General features: G+C 40.7%; 1 protein-coding gene across 3 annotated transcripts in view; it reads left to right on the top strand.

Annotated features, from left to right (window-relative positions):
- Positions 1-19,947, top strand: part of DCLK1 (doublecortin like kinase 1) — a 352,049-nt gene that overhangs the window by 174,184 nt on the left and 157,918 nt on the right. For all 3 annotated transcript variants that reach the window (XM_047860719.1, XM_047860734.1, XM_047860727.1), the window contains exon 4: positions 10,788-10,887. In XM_047860719.1, the coding sequence (XP_047716675.1) occupies positions 10,788-10,887 (100 nt within the window). The remainder of the gene's footprint in view (positions 1-10,787; positions 10,888-19,947) is intronic.

The following is a 19,947-nucleotide window of genomic DNA, read 5'->3' as shown; positions in this document are numbered from 1 at the left end:
CGCCCCGTTTACACTGTGTTGTATGATGCCTGGCCCACTTCACTGTTTGTTACCTTCCAGGCCTCCATAGGCATTTGAAGTCCTCATGCTTTATTTACACTTCTATCTCATGCTTTGTCGAAATAGCAACCAGCCCTATGTTATTCACTCATCTCTAAATTTAGATAAAAAGGAATTATGGAAACTCATATACATGGTATAAGATGAAGACAAAGAAGAGATATTGGCCTAGCGTGTTTTGGTCACCATACATAATTGTCTGAAAGACCATTGAGGAGGGGATATCTCCAAGTGTGTATTCATAGTTGGATATCCAGATCAACATTTATTTATAGAAACAATGTTTTAAACCAAGCCTTCATTTGAGGCTGTAAAATTTTTTGTCTTGCCATTGCCATCTCTCTCTCAGCCTTTTATTAGCTGTGCTTGGATCTTCATACAATTATGCAAAAATGGTATTATTATTCAAACAACTCCAGAGAATGTTTTTATTGGCAATTTTAAAAGCTGACTTGCTCTGAAGCATAGTTTTGGAAGATGAAGTACTTTTCTCCAGCAATAGTTTTGATGCTATATAAATGTTTTTATTAGCTGCATTTAAGTTTGGGTCTAAAAAAAGTAATTTTTGCACTTAATAGTTTTATAATGTAATTTTAGGTTAAATTTGTACTAGATACTACTGGGATCATCATTCTCAGTTAGAAGTGGTTCAGTATCTGATGAGCAGAACACTGACCCATACTGAACACATAGAAGACAAAAGGCTCTGTCCTCAGCTTATGTAAAACAAAAACCAAAACCAAAAAACTTCCGAAGTTTTATGAGGGCTCCCACCATGGAAGTGGTGATGGTGATGGTGGCCATGGTGCTGATGGCTAGGGGGCTAGGCTCAGGGCGGTGATGGTGACAGTGGTAGCAGCCATTTTGGAGATTCACCTTTACGGGGCTGTCATTGGAAAACATCACTCACTTGAGAAGACTAATTTGAACCATGAAAAAATCCCTTCTAATGTCAAGCTGTATACCCAGACAAGTAGATTAGAAATATAGAAATAGAGATATTTAAAGCAACCAACTCCCGTACTTCAACGTCAGGCAACATTTACACGTGTTAGACACATGCTTCCATGGCTTTGGGAATATCATTTTTTTGCCTCTAACCTTAAGTGACAAGCCAACGTGCAAGAACATAAAAGGCAGATTGATTACCTTTATTATGTTTTTATCCCTCAAACAGATACCAGTTGTTTGGATTGTGATTTTCTTGCAAATTTTTTTAAAAATTAGGGTCCTTCACCAAAGGGTCCTTGTGAGGAATCAATATAAGGATGTGAGTCAAGTCTCTTTGGGGCCTGGCACATTGTAGGCCTTGGCACTGGCATTGGGCTCCTTTGAAAACATCAGGAGGGAAATTCACAGCCATGTGATTCACTGGTCACATGCAAGTTGAGTAAGAGTTAACAAAATCACAAGATAGCAACTAGTTGCTTTAATTACATTTTTAACTCCTGACGCAGAGAAACTGTATCTGAGGGTGTTGGCCAGACACAGGTTTTGTGGGTTGGTTTTATTTCTCTGGGTTTGAAACCTACCCTTTGTAATGCGAGTGTCTTAACTTTACTTGCATGCCAAGAACCCTGCCACATGTCTTACATTAGAGAGTGTTTTAGTGACTCCGTTTCTCTAAGGAGAGTGTTCTGTCAGAGTATGTTCCACGACGTGCTGTCCTAGCTGTTGTTCATGTAGACGAGCAGCTGAGAACACGATCAAGAAAGGAATGTACTTCCCACTTTGTGATTGTTAATTTTTTTTTTTTATTGATTCAGCAAATTAAATTGCTTACATTTCAACAGAGGACATTTTCTTTTCCATTTTTTAAAGCATCAGCATATTATTTCATAAATCTCATCCATTCTGAATTTCAACGATATTATCTGTTTTTACAAAAAAAAAGGGTCTTAGAGCTTCAAATTTGTAAAAAAAGTAGTTTGAGGCTCTTTATTTTCCTCTCTCTGTTATTATTATTTGAGTCATTTATTTCTTTTATTAATGACTGTCTTCCCCTGGGCAAGAACCAGAGTTTCCTTAAAGGATTTTTCTTTATCAGAAATTTCTTGCTAGAAGAACAGTTGTAGAATAAATTATCATTTGCTTAAGTGCATTATCAAAGAAATGAAAAGGTGATAAAGTAAAGAAACAATGGAGAATGTATTTTTATGACAGTAACATGGCATAACACATTCCTGATATTTGGCTATAAAACAAATTGTCGACATGTCTGAGGACCAGAAATGTATGAAATTACATGAGTATAGAACAGAAAAATTCAGTGGTTGACTTGTAATATCACGTGCATAACAACACTCAATGCTAAGAGTGGAGAAAAGAAGCCAAATATGGAATGAAATTGGAAGAGAAACCTTATCGAAATTAGGTTTTGGCAGGATGAGGACGCCCACATGTGCCAAGTTTTAACTGAAAGCTAATTATAATGGTCACATTATGAATTGTGCAGAAAGAAGGAGGTGATTGATTCTGGTGCTTTAGATACATAACGTGGTTGGATTTTTTTAAACACAGGTAGGTGTAAGCATTCCTTTTTGGTAAAGAACATCTCATGAAAACTGGACCTTTCACCCTGTCCCCTTTAACTGGCACCAAGAAGAATGAGAAATTATAACTGAGTATTTAAAAAAGAAAAAAATGGAAAGGATATGCCATACTCAGTGGTTCCAGTAAATGGACTGAATTTCCTGGCTTTTATTTTTGTGATTGCAATCTCACTTAAAATACATTAATGTATTTTGATGGTAAAATATTTTAATGTTTCACACAAAGAGAGGCACCTGATAAAGACACAATGACTTGTGTGGCTTCAAAAAAATAGGCCGTGGCTGCAGAGTTTTTCCATTTTGTTGGTAGAGGGCGCTCTTGGAAAGAAAATGTAGACTTTGCTGAAAATCTCGCCCTTCTCTGTGATGTCAGCGTCACCATGGAGATCTCATTCCAGCGAGGGGGAATGGATTCCACAGTCCTGCTTTGGAAATGTGTAAATAGCAGATGCTTTTATTGCCTTTGTTTGAATCTCTGTCCGTACAGAGCAATTCAAGGCGGAAACTCAGAGCAGGGGAAGTCCATATTTATCTGTAGTGGTTTTTTAACTCACTGTAAGCAGCTCAGTCTCCTGGGACAAGTATGTGTAATGACAAGTTAATGGAAAAGATATAAATTCAGATTTCACATAAAAAGCGTCAGAAAACGGAATATATCTTCCTAGGATCAAAGAAATAATTCAAACTTCCTTTTTAAAAAATTTATTAGACATTTTTTATTATAAACTATTAGTGTACAATATATGTGATGACTATTATTAAAATGGTTTTATTAACTGAAATTTATAATACACAATTGTAAGGGTACGTGTTTCTATGCTTTGAATAGGTTTGTCTTCCTGTAGCTTGGTAGTTAAGAGCCTGGTTTTGAATTGTAACTGACATAGTTTCAAATTTCTACACATCTTCTGATGAATCTGGCTAAGTTGTTTTTTTAATCTGTAAAATAGGGATACAAATAACATCTAACTAACTCTTGTCAGATAGAGTCTGTCTCCTTTACAGCAGAGAGCGTTCAATGCAATAATGTATATTGAGGATTACATGTAATGATGCATATAGAACTATTTTTGTTGCTGTATCACACCAAAAAGAATTTTCTTCTTTTTTTTGTATCTTCATCGTATAAATTACTGTGATAAAACATATTGGAGCCAGTATAGAAACTGATAACCAAGAGAACTTAAGGAACTGTTTCAAGTTTATACAATGTTTGTGTCAAATCTAGGCTCAGAACCCAGGTATGGTGATACTCATTCAAGGACTTTTCCCAGCACATCTGGCAATTATAACCACCCATGTTTTTTGAGATACAGTGGGTTTGGCATTATGCTAAGTGCCGTCAGAGATAAACTCTGATGCAATAAATGGGATGTCTTTACTTGGGGTTAGATTTTCATATAATAACCGAAGCACTAGGTAAGAACTGAAAATTAATTGATAGAATATTAAGCATTGTATGCCATAAACTACTTCCTTTATGAATTGCATATAATACACATACAGTTTCTTTTCTAATGTAGGGACATTTCAACTGAGGATGGTTTTCTCAGGGGAATACAAATCTCTGGATCCCACAAAACTGAAAGTTGTGACAGATTCCAAGGGGTCTTAAGTTAAAACAGTGCTACCTGTGGTAGCAGGTGGCCATCCTTGTTAATGACGTTCACAGCATCATTTCAGTGGAAGCCTGATGGAAATCAGAGCATGTACCATATCCCATCTTCATTTTACACCATTTCCCTGATGCTAATTCGAAGTATGCTATTCACCAAAATAATTATACTAGTAGAATTCCTGTTCCCAAAGTGAGAAGGGGCACCTATCTGCTGTATTTTATCGAAATTCACTTAGGAGGTTAAGTATATAGTGCCCAGGAGCTACATACTATGTTGTATTTTTTGTTTATATTAGGTACACATTTGGGGACACCTGGGTGGCTCAGTCAGTTAAGTGGTGAAGCGTCCGACTGGCTCAGGTCATAATCTTGCCATTCCCAAGTTCGAGCCCCGCGTTGGGCTTTGTGCTGACAGCTCAGAGCCTGGAGCCTGCTTCAGATTCTGTGTCTCCTTCTCTCTCTCTGTGCCCTGCCCCCACTCATGCTCTGTCTCTCTTTCTCTCTCAAAAATAAATAAACAGGGGCGCCTGGGTGGCGCAGTCGGTTAAGCGTCCGACTTCAGCCAGGTCACGATCTCGCGGTCCGTGAGTTCGAGCCCCGCGTCGGGCTCTGGGCTGATGGCTCAGAGCCTGGAGCCTGTTTCCGAGTCTGTGTCTCCCTCTCTCTCTGCCCCTCCCCCGTTCATGCTCTGTCTCTCTCTGTCCCAAAAATAAATAAACGTTGAAAAAAATTTTTTTTTAAAATAAATAAACATTAAAAAATTTATATTAGGGGCGCCTGGGTGGCGCAGTCGGTTAAGCGTCCGACTTCAGCCAGGTCACGATCTCACGGTCCGTGAGTTCGAGCCCCGCGTCAGGCTCTGGGCTGATGGCTCAGAGCCTGGAGCCTGTTTCCGATTCTGTGTCTCCCTCTCTCTCTGCCCCTCCCCCGTTCATGCTCTGTCTCTCTCTGTCCCAAAAATAAATAAAAAAAAAAAAATTTATATTAGGTACACATTTGGCTTGTACTTATTTGGAAGCAAAAATGCATTTAAGCTAATAAAAATAGCTGAAATTTATCGAGGACTTTTTCTCTTTTGATTCATAGTCTAAATTCTTCTCATTTTTAAAGTAACCAACATGATAAACATATTTGATATGAGGCACGAAGAGATGAACATCTAAGTGGCAGAGTTGGGCTAATTCAGGACCTGAGCTCTGATGACAGGCTGTGCTCTTGGAAATTGTGCCAGAGGCAGTCTCTGAGGTGCTGAAGAATCCTCCCCCCAACAGGAGGCACTGCCTCTGCCCTAACCAAACGTAGGATCTTTAGAAACAGGATGTGTTTCAAGATAGCTAACTGGGGTTTCCTGACTCGCCCAAGTCAGCAGTGGTCATCGTGCCAGGATGGCAACTCAGCCACCTGAGTCCAAGCCCATGACAAAAACCACTGGTAGGTAATGCAGTTTACCCTCTGCTGAATTGTTAATTCACAACAGTGTGTTAGGAATTCTTTGGAGTGTAAGTCTACACACATCTGTACTGGAAAAGAAGAGACGAAGGATGAGGGCAGTTGTATTCTTAAGGCCTAGCACAGTGGCTAGTAAATAACGAGTTCAATAAACATCTATTGAATGATGACTAGGGGCTCAGGGAAGGGGTAAATCACTTTGGATTGGAGTGGATAAGAAGGTAAGGCTTGAACCTTCAACTGAGCCTTGAGTCATAGGAGAGATTTGAACAGGCAAAGAGTTAGGTAGGAAGGGATACCAAGTGGAAGAAAAAAGTCATACAAAAACCCATACAAGTAGGAAAGAAGAAGTCCTTATCTGAGAAGAATATGTAAAGCAGATAAATGGGACCGTGTTTTGGGTTATAGCATAGTCCTTGCATTCGTCCTTATGTCCATCCATCCATCCAGGCATCCAATCCTCCATCCGTCCATCTATCCAAACATCCATCCATCCATCCAACTATCCAATCAATGCTTACTAAGTATCAGGTACATGGCATGACTACTGTAGACTTGAAAAGTAGGTTGGAACCAGATGGAATGCCAGACTCAGAAGATAAACTTTAATTTGATGGTGGTAAAGCCATTGATTTTTTTCTGAAGCATGGAAAGAGATATTGAAAGTTTAAAAGAAAGAGTAGGTTAGCAGAATTAAACAGGATGGATTGGAGAGAAAGGAGATAGGAATGAGAAAATCCACCAGTGGGAAATGCCAAGGTCCACAGGTAGGAGAATAAGCTCTGGACGGACGTAGTGATAGGGGTAAAGGGAAAGATGACAAGAAAAGGCCTGGCTTTGAGAGATGTTAAACCATAAGTGGAACTTGTTCCAGAGAGAGAATCCTAAGCAGGCTCCACGCTGATAGCAGAACTATCAGGGCTCAAACTTGTGAACCATGAGAACCTGAGCTGAAACCAAGATTCAGATGCTTAACTGACTAACCCCCCGAGGCGCCCCAGGAACTTGTTTTTTTTAAGCTTGTTATCACACTGAATTTCAAGGACCTCAAATTTATTGATTGATTGATTGATTGATTGATTGATTTAGGAGAGAGTGAGAGCAGGAGCAGAGGAGAGGGGTGGAGGGAGGAAGAGGAGAAGGGAGAACCATAAGCAGGCTCCGTGCTCAGTGCAGAGCACGATGCAGGGCTCAATCCTGGGATCATGACCTGAGTTGAAATCAAGAGTCTGATGCTCAGTCGACTGAACCACCCAGGTGTCCTGGGAACTTCACATTTAACAACACCGTGTAGACATATAAAATCAGATCGTTATGCAAAACGTTGGTTTTACACTTCTCTATCTGTCTTAATCCTTTGATATCAGAATGTCCAGTAATGCCTGAAGGAAAATTCTCACAGTATGTTGGCCTAGAGAAGAGGGTTATACGTCGTCTTCTGTTACTCTATTTTGTTAGATGGAATACGTTACAGCCACCTCTAGATCAATGATAGAGGGTGAGAGCACCGGTAATTGAAGTGCTCAGATTATCCGAAATCCATCTTTTTCATAACTTTGTGTTTAAGCCTCCTTTACTATCAAATCTTTTATCAGGGCTTCTAAAAAGAAGCAGTTTTCTAAATTTGAATGTGATCTACTGACCATACCCAACTTCTGCAGTGGGAGGTTATGAGCAGGGAAACGGCTAAATGATGCCAGAGCAGAGAGCACAGAAAACGTTACAATTTCTGATAGTTTAACAAATTCTTTGATTTTAGTCACTGGAGATTGAGAGGTAAATGAATACATGTTGCTTTGGCACTGAAACGGCCTTTTCCTGTCTTTTTGTGCTGGGTGATGACAGTTACTTTTCTTTAACAATTGCTACATTCCTTTTATGTTCTTGGAATCCTGGAGTTGGAAACAACATCAAAAGTTCATCATGTTTCATTTCCCACTTGCCAACAGAATTAAACCTAAACTGTCCAAGCTGGATCATTGGCTGCTGTGTTCTTTGAGTCTTGGGCTTAAAGGATGGCTATGGGTATATGATGGAAGGGAGTTAGTTGGCTGGCAACCTGCTTATCATGTGTTATAGTTTTTTTTTATTTTTTAATTTTTTTTTAACATTTATTTTTGAGAGACAGAGCATAAATGGTGGGGGAGCAGAGAGAGAGAGAGGGAAACACAGAATCCGAAGCAGGCTCCAGGCTCTGCACTATCAGCACAGAGCCTGATGTGGGGCTCGAACCCACAAACTGTAAGATCATGACCCGAGGTGAAGTCAGACGCTTAACCGACTGAGCCACCCAGGCGGCCCTCACGTGTTATAGTTTTGATGATAGTTATCTGCCTGCTTAGCGATAACATAAGACATGCACACATAGACGAATGTGATCTGATTGGCAGTCTGATGTTCTAGAATACAAATGAGGGGAATATGTGGAACAGAAGGACAATTTTCTTTGGAAAACAATATTTTTCATCTATTAAGTTTTGTTATCATAATGTTTGGCACAAAGCTTAGCAACAGAGTAGGCCCATCATAGGTGTTTGAAGGAGTAAAAAAAAAATCTAGCAAATAAATATTTATCAGCTGAAGAAATGTGGCTGCCCAGGAGAGTGGGTTAACTGTTCTTCCCATTGTGTGTTCCCAGAGTTCTTTTCAACTCTGTCTGTCAGTGCAGACCCCAAGAGAACCACATTACACAGTAGTCCCTATGATACTATGTGAAAAAGAGTTCTGGAATCAAATAAGATTGGGAAATACTGGATTTTCTATCTCCTGTTTGGAATTATGGTGCACATTAGCATGTTAGGGCTTTGCAAAGACTGGAAATAAAGAAACCTGTTTATATTGGATGAACTCAGTATTTACTAAATCTATTTGGCCATAGGGAACTCCCCTCCCTTTTTTTTCACAAAACCTATTGACCATTCACACTCCAGGAAACACTGCCTTTTAAGGCTAATTGGTCATATTTTTGTCTGAGGGAGAGACCACCTTTTATTCATTTTTGTCTGTATGTGCTCTATGCTAACTCGCATATAGTAGGCACTATAAAGACTTACGCATGTAAAAGGACAATGGCCTGTATGGGTTGGTTGGGATGACATCAACCACTGATCGAAAAGGCTGGGGTGGAGTGCTTGTCTTGAAGATAAACAGGGTCACAGATGAGATCAGACAGAAAGGGAGGAGTGAAATGGAGTGGGTTCTGAATTCAAAGGGCCTGTTTTTAACCCAAGTAGAAGACCAGAGCTTCTGACACCACTCTTGAAGATCTTTAGTCTACTTTTTTTTTTTTAATGTTTATTTATTTTTGAGAGAGAGAGAGAGAGAGAGACAGAGACAGAGACAGAGACAGAGTGCAAGCTGGGGAGGGGCGGAGAGAGAGGGAGACACAGAATCCGAAGCAGACTCCAGGCTCTGAGCTATCAGCACAGATCCCAACATGGGGCTCGAACCCACGGACTGTGAGATCATGACCTGAGCGGAAGTTGGACGCTTAACCAACTGAGCCACCCTGGTGCCCCTTTAGTCTATTTTTTATGGCAATTACAATGTCCCTCTTAAATCACCTATATTTTCAAGCTTTTCAGAAATCTTTCGTGGGTGTACCTCACTCACACTTAATGCGATTATCATACTATTATAGCAATTTCATTCTTAAAATTTCAGCCAAGCGATTATTTGGAAATGAGAGCCTACTTGGCAAAACTATCTGCAGGCTACACATGACTGTGTTTGGGGTCTCTAAGCAAGGCTGTGTTCTCCCAACTTACTACTGCAAGGCTTACAGCACCTTTGATGTGTCAGAGCAGTGCCACCCAGCACTGAAATAGAGCAGAACCCCAGATATGCCCTGCAGCTGACTGCAGACAAATAAGGGAGTGCTACTAGTAAACAGAGGCCCCAAGGATCCAGGGGATTTTTCTGTGGTCCTCAGATATCCAAGGGAAAATGCTATTAGAGAGTCTATTTCATACAGCTCTGAATGGGTGCCTTCATTTGGCTGCTTTATGATTTGCTCCAAGCAAAGGAAATTGAAAATAGATAGAAATCAGTAGTGTTCCCAGTGCCTTGTGTTGGCATCATACATATTGTGAGCAAAATATTACACCACATATCCAGAGACAGAGAGCCGTGTGCTTGAAATTTTTCATTTTGACCACATGTGCTTGAAAAACAACATTTAGCTCTCTTAAAGTTCTTACTGGAGAATAAGCTGAATAAATATCCAAAGGTTGTTTTAAAACTTTCCTCTGGCGTAACTACAAGAAGCTGGGCAGCACAGGAGTTTTAAAGTTTAGTATCACTTGAGTTGTGGGCATACACCGTAACTTGAGTTGCCCTGTCTCTGTATCTGAATTTAAGAAATAACTATTCTATTATTCCTCTTGTGAGGACTTCCATTTCCATTTCTGTTTTTTTTAAGTGGATTTATTTATTTTGATGGGAGGTGGAGGGGAGGAGGGCAGAGGAGGGCACGGTTCCATGCACCGTGAGATGACCTGAGCCAAAATCAAGACTCAGATGCTTAACTGACTGAGCCACCCAGGTGCCACTCCATTTCTGTGCCAACTAGAGGTAGAATGGGTCTAAAGGAGATCATTATATTCATAATGTGTATGATATAATCACATCATAATGTGAGGATGATATAATCATACTCTGATACAGGTATTTTTCTTCAGTAGTTACCCTAGTAACCACCACACGTTTACTATATTTGTTGCTAAAATCATATGCGGACTTTTATTGCTATCGAGGAATATTACATTCAAAAGAATAAAGGGGTGTTCCTTTTCCACATCTTGCTGCATCCACTGTATTATGAAAATAAAGGGCTCTTACCTCATAGCCTATTGATATGTCAAGTAATAAATGTGACAGTTACCGGTTCTATTTTCCTTATCCCGTCTTCCTGCGCAACTGAAATGTAACATGTTTCTTACTAGTAACAGATGCTGGAAACCTTTTTTTGAAATTCCTCTGGAGAGGCTGTCCTGTTGATTCCATTAGACGTGGGAAGTGGCTTTATGCAGATGTCTACTTGCCAGGATGCAATGTTGTAATTGCTGTTCTGCTGACCCCTTGCTGAGTGCCATGCTTTTCTCTTGTAGGTGATGTGCCTTCAGGACTTTTTTGGTGACGATGACATTTTTATTGCATGTGGACCGGAGAAGTTCCGTTACCAGGATGATTTCTTGCTAGATGAAAGTGGTAAGGAAAAAAAAAAGTTCAAAACCAGGGGAAATTTGAGGCAGCTTTCCAAAATGAGCCACACCAGGCCAAGATTATGTCAACCCCAAAGCTACCAAATCAGTTTCAGATCCTCACCCAGCATGTCTTTTCCATATCTAGAATTTCTTTGATTTTTTTTATATAGAAAACAGATGAAATGATAATTGGAAAGGTTAAATCATTCAGAAGAGTAAATTACCAATGGCTAATTTATAACCGTTTAATAACTAAATTGATGTTTTATAGAAGACCATGATGCAGATTTCTACATTTTTAATGATCTATTTTTGTCAATATGTGTAGTTGAGAGCTTTGTAATCATAAAATTATTGAGTGTGTTTCTCTGTGAAGCTTTCACTTTACCTACTTTTAGGTTCCTAACTGGGGACAGTGGCTAGGTATCCCTTTTTCTTTAATGACTACAGAATTTGTATGTCATTAGCATCTGTGAGAGACCAAAAAGGAGGAGGGTAGGTCCTTGGATTCAAACTGGAATGTGATTGTAAAAAATAGAGAAGAGACAGTTGATCAAGAGGGAAAGAATTGTCTCAGGAAATGAATATGAAAAATTGTGACTTCAAGAATGATTTTTTTTTTGATGCCATAAGTCATCTCAAGAGTCCTAACAGCATCACAGAAAAGATTATTGCACTGAAAAAAAAAGAGACCTCTCCTTAATCGTATTACTTCTAATTTAATTGGGAGATATTACATATTTATGGACAATTCAGACTCTAGCTACTGGGAAGTGCTTTTTGAAGTGATAATGGATTTTATACTAAAATGCATGTGGAAACAAATTAGTGAGCTTTTGACAAAGTGGATGGGAAATACTTGAGTGCCGACTTGGTAGGGTAAGTGATGTGATGGAGGGGTCCTGCCCCCCCCCCCCCCCCGCTGATGTATGTTCACATATAGTATCTATATTAATGGTATATGTGCGTATCATCTATATGCATTTGAACATAGTACAATTATTTCATCATTTAAAAATGACTTGGGGTGTGTGGGGAAGGATAGGAATTAGAAAGATTTCCCCTGTATTGTGAAAACTTCGAACGCCCAATGGACGTATATATTTGACATGAGATATGACATAATACGTTGGTTGGATAGATAGATAGATAATATGATAGAAGTGTCATTTGAAGAGACTTAAGTTATTTTGCTTCAAAAAAAACCTAGTTGAAAGAGTGATGTCGGTATCCTTCCCTCTAAATACATTTTCTCTAAATACATTCCATCTTTATCTCTGATTGATGTGCCTTTTGGGGGCCAGGATTTATGTAAATCTATCATACACAGGGTGCCCTCTGGGAGGACTCTCCCATCCCACCCCTGCCTTCTACGGGATGAGACTGCTCTGCCATTGTGCAAAACAAGAGAATGTTCGGAGTCAGGCAGGAACCAACAACACAGTTTCGAGAAAAATAAACTGCCTTGACTTTCAATTTAAAGAAAATAGCTGCTTCTGATAGAATAGTCTGAGAGAACAGATAACGTTCTGAAATGAAAGTTTCATTTGTTACCTCGATAGAAAACAAGCTGTCAGATTCCGGCTGGAATGCAGTTCAGTGTCAAGTCAGCAGTGTTGACCTGGGGCTGCCAAAGTGTCTTTCAGGCCTCCAGGTAGGCCTGGGACCTCCCCTGGCCCAGCCCCTCCCGGTGAGGCCTCTGGGTTGGGCTTTGCCTTCCCTGCAATGTGCTCTCACACCATATGCTGCAACTTGTCCTATTCCCCTGTGACAATAGACAGGCTTTCTGGAAAGCACAACAGAAAAATACCAGGAAATCCTTTGTGATTTCCCCTTAGAATCCTTTCTCATTAAAAAAAAAATGCAGATAGGGGCACCTGGGTGGCTCAGTTAGTTAAGCTTCAGACTCTTGATATGGGCTAGGTCATGATATCACTCTCATGAGATCCAGGTCCTGCAATGGGCTCCGAGCTGCGCATGGAGCCTGCTTGGGATTCTCTCTCTCTCTCTCTCTCTCTCTCTCTCTCTCTCTCTCTCTGCCCCTCCCCCCACTTCTTCTCTCTCCCTCCCCTTCTCTGCCCCTCCCCTGCTTGCATGCACTCTCTCTCTCTCAAGATAAATAAACATTTGTGAGAGAGAGAGAGAGAGAGAATGCTCTCATGCTAACAGGGGAGGAGCAGAGAGAGAGGACAGAGGATCCGAAGTGGGCTCCGTGCTGACAGCAGAGAGCCCCATATGGTGCTCAAATTCCATGAAATCATAACCTGAGCCGAAGTTGGATGCTTAACCAACTGAACCACCTAGGCGCCCCTAAATAAACATTTAAAATATATTTTTTTAAAAGGCAGCTAGCTAGCTAGATATCTACGTACACATACAACAGTGCACGTGAACACACGTGGATCAGACACCTTGCCCATCATTTATGGTTTGCCACTTTGAAGGACCACTTCAAACTATTTCAGTGAGAAAGTGTGAACTTCAAGTTATTACCCCCGATGAATATACCCTAACCATTTCTTGGTGTGATATCCATTTGCTGAGTAACAGTGTCCTCCTCCATCCTAAAAGAAACACGTGGATTGGGGGAAGGGGTAGAAAAAAGAATCTAAATTGAGATTTTACTTCCTTGGATGAACTTACTCTGAGACTAAATTCACACATTGACAACTGCAATTTCCCTGTTGCTTGTACAGCATGTTCTAGTGCTAATGTATTAAAATTTGAATCTTTTTTTAAGTGCTCTGGGATGATTTATCCCAGCTTATCTGTACTTGCTAAATGGTATTTGCACGTTGCGGCTTCATTTGGCCTGTTCCATACTAGCTTCCTAAAAGGAGTATCAGTGGGGGATACAGACATCTTCAGAATTAATACTCAAGCAAGGCTGGGCTTGATTTAGTGGCATCAAGAAGTGGCCTTTTGCCACAAGGCAGTGCTTTTATTTTGTCTTTCAAAATTAACCCAGCTCCCTGGGTGCTCAGGATCAGCAAGAATATGTCCCCCTGATTACTGCTGGGCCAGCATCTGGAGATGGCTTGTAAGGTCTTTCCAGTGAGGAATTCTGCCATTATAGACTTACATTTCGTGGGCTGCATTGGAGCCAGATCAATATTAGAAACTGTGAGGGAGCATCCTTCCTCCCCTAAATTTTCACATGCGGGGAAAAAATGCCTTCTTTTTTCCAGCTTAAAATGTAACCCATTTTAAGCAATATCGTCATCAATCGGTGGAGTCTTAGCACCTTTGAAAAATGGTGGATACAGCGCTATATATAGAGACAGACAGGCCAACAGCTCCTTCCCCTGCATGGGCTGCTGTCTCATTTAGAATGATGAAACATAGTCAAGGAAAATGCCAAATTGGAGACAGGAAGCTTAACATAGTTTTGCTTATATATTGATGATAAACTGACAAATTGGTGATTTTGTTGCCATTAAAAAATGAGAGGATTTTGTTGAGAAATGCCCACCTCACACCTAGGAGGGACGATTAACCCCTCGGTGATGAGCTTGTCAGGGGATGTCACCTTCTGTCTGTCCCCCCCCCCCCCCCCAGCTTCAAGCCAACAGCCCCCAAACCTGCTAGGCCAGTGCCTTCACCCATTTACCTCACCCCTGCCAAGCCTGCCACCTGCTCAGGAATCTAAGTATTTCTCATCCTCTTTTTTTTACCAATTCCTGAGTGCTCTTGAATCTGATGTTAATCGCCATTACTTCAGACTTACATATTTTTGCACAGATGTTACTAGCTTCCTAGGGCTGCTGTAAGAAAGCACTGTAAACTAGGTGGCTTCCAACAACAGAAATTGATTTTCTAACAGCTCTGGAGGCCAAAAATCTAACCTCAAGATATAGGAAAATTTCTGTCTCCGAAGTCTCTGGGTAAGATGCCTTCTAAGCTATAATCCTAGTTCCTGGTGGTTGTTGGCAATTTTTGGAATCCCTTGGCTTCCTGCACCATTACTCCAGGGTCTGCCTCCAGCCTCACAAGGCCTAATTTTCTGTGTGTGCAAATTTTCCTCTTCTTCTAAGGACCCCAGTAATTGAACTAAGTCCCATCCTAATCCAGTATGACCTCATTTTAACATGATTACATCTGCAAAGACCCTAATTTCCAAATAAGGTCACGTTCACAGGTACCAGGGGTAGGACTTTAACATATCTTTTGGGGGACACAATTCAACCCACCACAGATGTTTGCGGTTGTCCAGATTTTATTTGAACTTGAGTTACAAATAAACTCATTTTTATTTGTTTGTTTCGGCCTGTCTTTAGATTTCCACAGTTATAGCTTTATATTAATCCGTACAATACCTAGACAACAGAGCTGTGACAAGACTGTCCCCTCGTCTGACCTTTCACGGGTAGGGTCACTCATCTCGTGGATCAGAAGAATGCTGTGAGATGGTCTGAGTAAATGCATTGGTCAGCAGTGCATTTGACAGGGCCTCTCCTGGAATCCTTTTGACTAAGATAAATATATATGGTCTGAATGACATAGGTGGTTGTGTTTTTAATTGATTGAACTGGGTTGCCTTGTCCAAGAGGCTGATGTCCATGTGGTGGCGGAGGTCTCTGTTAGAATTCACTCAGAGGCCCCTGAAGAGAGGGACTGTTTGTACGCTGAGAATCACACCAATAGGGTTCTGCCTTGGATTCTGTGTAGTTGAGTGTGGCTAGAAATGCCCATTTGAGAACATTGATGGTGTATGGATGAAATCATCTGGTAGGAAAACAAGGATCCACAAGGATTTTAACAGAATGGATTGTATCCAAGAAGATAAAATTAAATTGGTATTAACAAAAAGTAGTGCTTCGGGTATTTTTTTGTTTAAAAAAAAAAAGCCAGTTTTACAAGCTTAATTAGGAGTAACGTAGTTTTAACAGTAGAGCATGCATGTGAAGATTTTAGTTGACTGCAGGCTTCTTGTGAGATGTGGCTCATTTGCCGAATGGATTGTAGGCACGTCATATATCATAAAACCTTTCAACCCGCCTGATTGAACATGGCAAATGTTGACCAAAAGGTAAGATTAAAAGTGCTCTTCAAAATTCACAAAGCTAGTATACAAGTAGAGTAAGTATAGTGTAGAAAAGAGAAGAAATTCAAATGATTGGGCTTTCACATGAGTTTTGTAAGTTTGCAGCATTTATACTTTTGAAGTTTTGGAAGTTTAAAACTGCACTAAGACTTTCGGGATACCGTGTGTGTGTGTCCATGTGTGTGCATGTACTTGTGTGCATAATGTCCTATTTCTGAGGAGTGCCAGGCCAGGTTCTCCCTGTACTAGACACACCCATCTGAAGTACAGTGTGCTTCCTGGGTATGTGATTCTAAAGGTTTCTTTGTTTTTGAGGGAGAGATAGAGCACAAGTGGGGAAGGGGCAGAGAGAGGGCGGAGGGGGACGGAGGATCCGAATCAGGCTATGCTCTGACAGCAGCTAGCCCCATGTGGGGCTCAAACTCACAAGCTGCGAGATCATGACCTAAGCTGAAGTCAGATCTGACTGAGCCACCCAGGTGCCCCCTGGGCATGTGATTCCAGAAGGAACATTTCTTTGGCTTCTCCTATGGACTCCCTGCTGGTGGGTGCCCAGAATCCACTTCGTAAAACATTTCTGGAAATACTCCATCCTGACCACTTTCCAGGGACCCGTGTCCTGAGTGAGATGAGACAGAAGCTGCATTAGCCACCCTTCACCAAGCAATGATTTTGATTGTTTTCCCCAACTCTGGGTAGTAAGAAAATGGGGTTAGAACCTAGAATAGTGGAAGCAGTCTTGGAGTAAGGTTAGAAGACAGGTGTAGTCCAAGTTCCATGTCCTGCTTGCTGTGTGGTCTTTTTATCTCTGAGCCTGCTTCCTATTCTGGGAAACACCTTTTTTTCCTGGGTTGTAATGGACCTCAAATGAGATAATAAATGTCAAAGCACGTTCAGAACTGTGTTCCTTGTTACTTAGTGAATGATGTTAGTGAATGACACCTCAGCTAAAATATACCTCCTAGTGGACTGCAGCTGGACTCAGCCACGTAGATTCATTTGCAGGGCTTAATTGGAGGCAGATGTCACCAAGATTTGGTTCTGGTGCTCTTTAGAACCAAAAAGCGATTATCTGTTGCTTTCTTCCCACTCTCGACTTCTATTCCTATGGTTGAGGTAAGAGGGAATTAAGGGGCCTTTGAAGATATCCACCCTTCTCTGGAGGGAATCTCTGGAAGATTAAACCAAACCACATCTAGAACCCGTCAGACTCTTAAAATGGACAACATTCAAGGGTCCCAGCCTGTATGTCCACATAGATTTGGGTCTGTGGGATTTTTGGTGGCCCCATTACTCTGTCCCAGGGCTGGTGATGCTAGGAAACCATAAGTCATTACAAACACTAGGAAAATGCTCCGAGTCTGGATAGGCCTCCTCACAGAATGGATTTTTAGCTACTGCTAACAAAACTCATTTTTTCATGCATCCATTCATTTATTCAATAGGCTAAGCTAATTTAGCATGTGCCAGGCAGTATGCTAGGCACAGATAACTGTGCATTTACTGCACTTACATGAAATAGGACCAGCCAACCCATCATAAGACTTTTAATATTGCTTATGTCTAAAAATGCCAACGGATCTCTGGCCCTGAACTTTGACTCAAAATATTACATGGTGCTTCTTGCCATAGTGTATTTTATTCCTTTGGAAAAATATTGTGGGAAATGACTAATGGGGTCATAATAGACTGACTTCTCTTTATAGATTTAAATTTTAATTGGATTATATGGCCAGTTTAAATTGAATCTGTGGGCATATTTCTTTGAGATGCGTGGTACTTCATGCTGGAATATTTTATTGTTTCAATAAATGTTAATTCTAGGAATGTATGGTTCTTATTTTTTAAAAAACTCGATAGCTTTCTTATTGAATAATTGCCAAGTTTCCATGACATTTCATTGTTGTATAGGAAATCTGGCATGATTTTGATTGCATTGATTTATAGAACGCAGCCTGATGTTTGAAGTAGAGTTTTAGGGTTTTTCTTTGTTTTGAGTTCCAGAGAGCACATTGGTAACGTACTTACTCTTGTCAGCAAGTTCCCATTTGCCTCTTAGCGGTGGTAAAACTGGAGGGGCTCAGGGTTCGGGAGACTTTCTCCACCATAACTACATTTTAGCTCATGCATAATGTAAAGTTCCCCAGAACATAGTGATATTTTCAAATTTCATAGCTGCCAAGCTATGGAGACATACAGAATATTATTCTTTGGGACAGGATCTAACTCCAGCATAAGCTAGTTCCTTTGCTACAAATAGATGATTTTCTAGTTGGGAAATCAAGACATTGTGTGACACATGTGGTCTTTTCTTTACACTTTCTCTTCTGGTCCCCCTGGGCTTCTTTTTATTGTATTCAGTCACATTGACACCTGAATTGTTGGCAGGGAAGTACCGTACAAATATAACATTGACAATGAATGCTGCACACTAGGAGTTTTGAAGGCTATCAGCCCACCTCTGTGTCCAGGGCAGAGGTCTCTCACATGGCATTGCAATAGCTGTTCATCCATCCCTACCTAGAGCCCTCTGTTCTGCAGCTTACAACTGTATAAGAAGGTCAGTCCCCTGTGCTGATATCACCAGTGCTGATATTTTTATAAGTTCTTTCTTTTTTTATGCTTATTTTTGAAAGGGGGGGGCAGAGAGAGAGGGAGACAGAGGATCCAAAGCAGGATCCACACTGACAGCAGAGAACTAGATGCAGGGATTGAACTCATGAACCGTGAAGTCATGACCTGAGCTGAAATCAAGAGTCAGATGCTTAACTGACTGAGCCACACAGGTGCCCCAAGTTCTGTCTTAAAAAAAAAAAAAGAAAGAAAAAAAAAAGTTTATTTATTTTGAGAAGGGGGGAGGGGCAGAGAGAGAGAGAGAGAGAGAGAGAGAGAGAATCCCAAGCAGGCTTCATGCTGTCAGTGCAGAGCCTGATGCGGGGCTCCATCCCATGAACCATGAGATCATGATCTGAGATGAAATCAAGAGTCAGACCCTTAACTGACTGAGCCCCCCAGGCAACTCTTTTATAAGTTCTTTCTTATATTGAGCCCAAGTTAATCTCTTTCTAGTTTGTACACAGTAGTCCTGATTCTGCCCTCCAGAGTAATAAACACCACCCACTGCCTTCATTCACAGAAGATGAACTTCTGTAAACTACAGGGATGATCAAAGTCATTCACTATAAACTGTTTTATTTGCCTTCCTTCTAAACCAAAATGTCTTTATATCTTCTCTCTTCCTTCTCTCATCTTTCAGGGGAAAGAGTCTTTTTTTCTAAAGGCAAATGCAATGTTCTTGACTTTGTCTTCTCTCTTCTTCTTTGTGACCTTGCCTTATCAGTCTTCCTTTCCTATTGTTCTTGTGGATTTGTTATTTTACCCTATCTTTACCGTCTCTTTCTCCTCAACCTGCAGCCACAACTAAGTTTCTCCTGTCCTAAGAGGACCTTCAGTCATCTCTATCACCTCATCAAAGCACAGTGCCCTTTCTCTGCCAAACAGCCTTAAAAAACAAAAACCCCACAAAATTACTAAAAAAAAGGGCAAAATTACTGTCCTCAAGACCTTCATGTCCTCATCCTGACTCACTTTTTATACCCTTGGGTAAATAGTACCTTTTAAACATGAGAGTTATGGGGACCTTTTTTCACTAAAAGTTGTCTTCCACTATCCTTTTAAATGTATATAGTGGTGGGAGCTCTTCTTTGCCACTGTAGGACACTTAGCCACAAATCTCAAGACTTTTCTCCTCTCTCCTAAGATGGTAAAAAGTATTATGGGCTCTTCTTATTACAAATCACCATCTCAATCCAGAAATGAATATATTGAGTCCCATGCGATAGTCATTCAAAATTGAAATTCCTTTTCCATACCTCTCCAGGGCCCAATGTCGTGAGTCCCTTCTCTGAAGGAAAAAGCTAGGGTTCTCCTTTTCCACTTACCTCCTCCCTGATGTTTTTTTTTATCTTTTCAGGGTCGGAAGAGAGAAGGGTGGAGAGGAGCAGGGTGATGAGAGAGGGG

The sequence above is a fragment of the Prionailurus viverrinus genome, chromosome A1 (assembly GCF_022837055.1).
Source record: "Prionailurus viverrinus isolate Anna chromosome A1, UM_Priviv_1.0, whole genome shotgun sequence".
In the NCBI taxonomy this organism is placed as follows: domain Eukaryota; kingdom Metazoa; phylum Chordata; class Mammalia; order Carnivora; family Felidae; genus Prionailurus; species Prionailurus viverrinus.
Note: the sequence above shows the minus strand (reverse complement) of the source record. Positions and strands in the feature narration are given on the sequence as shown.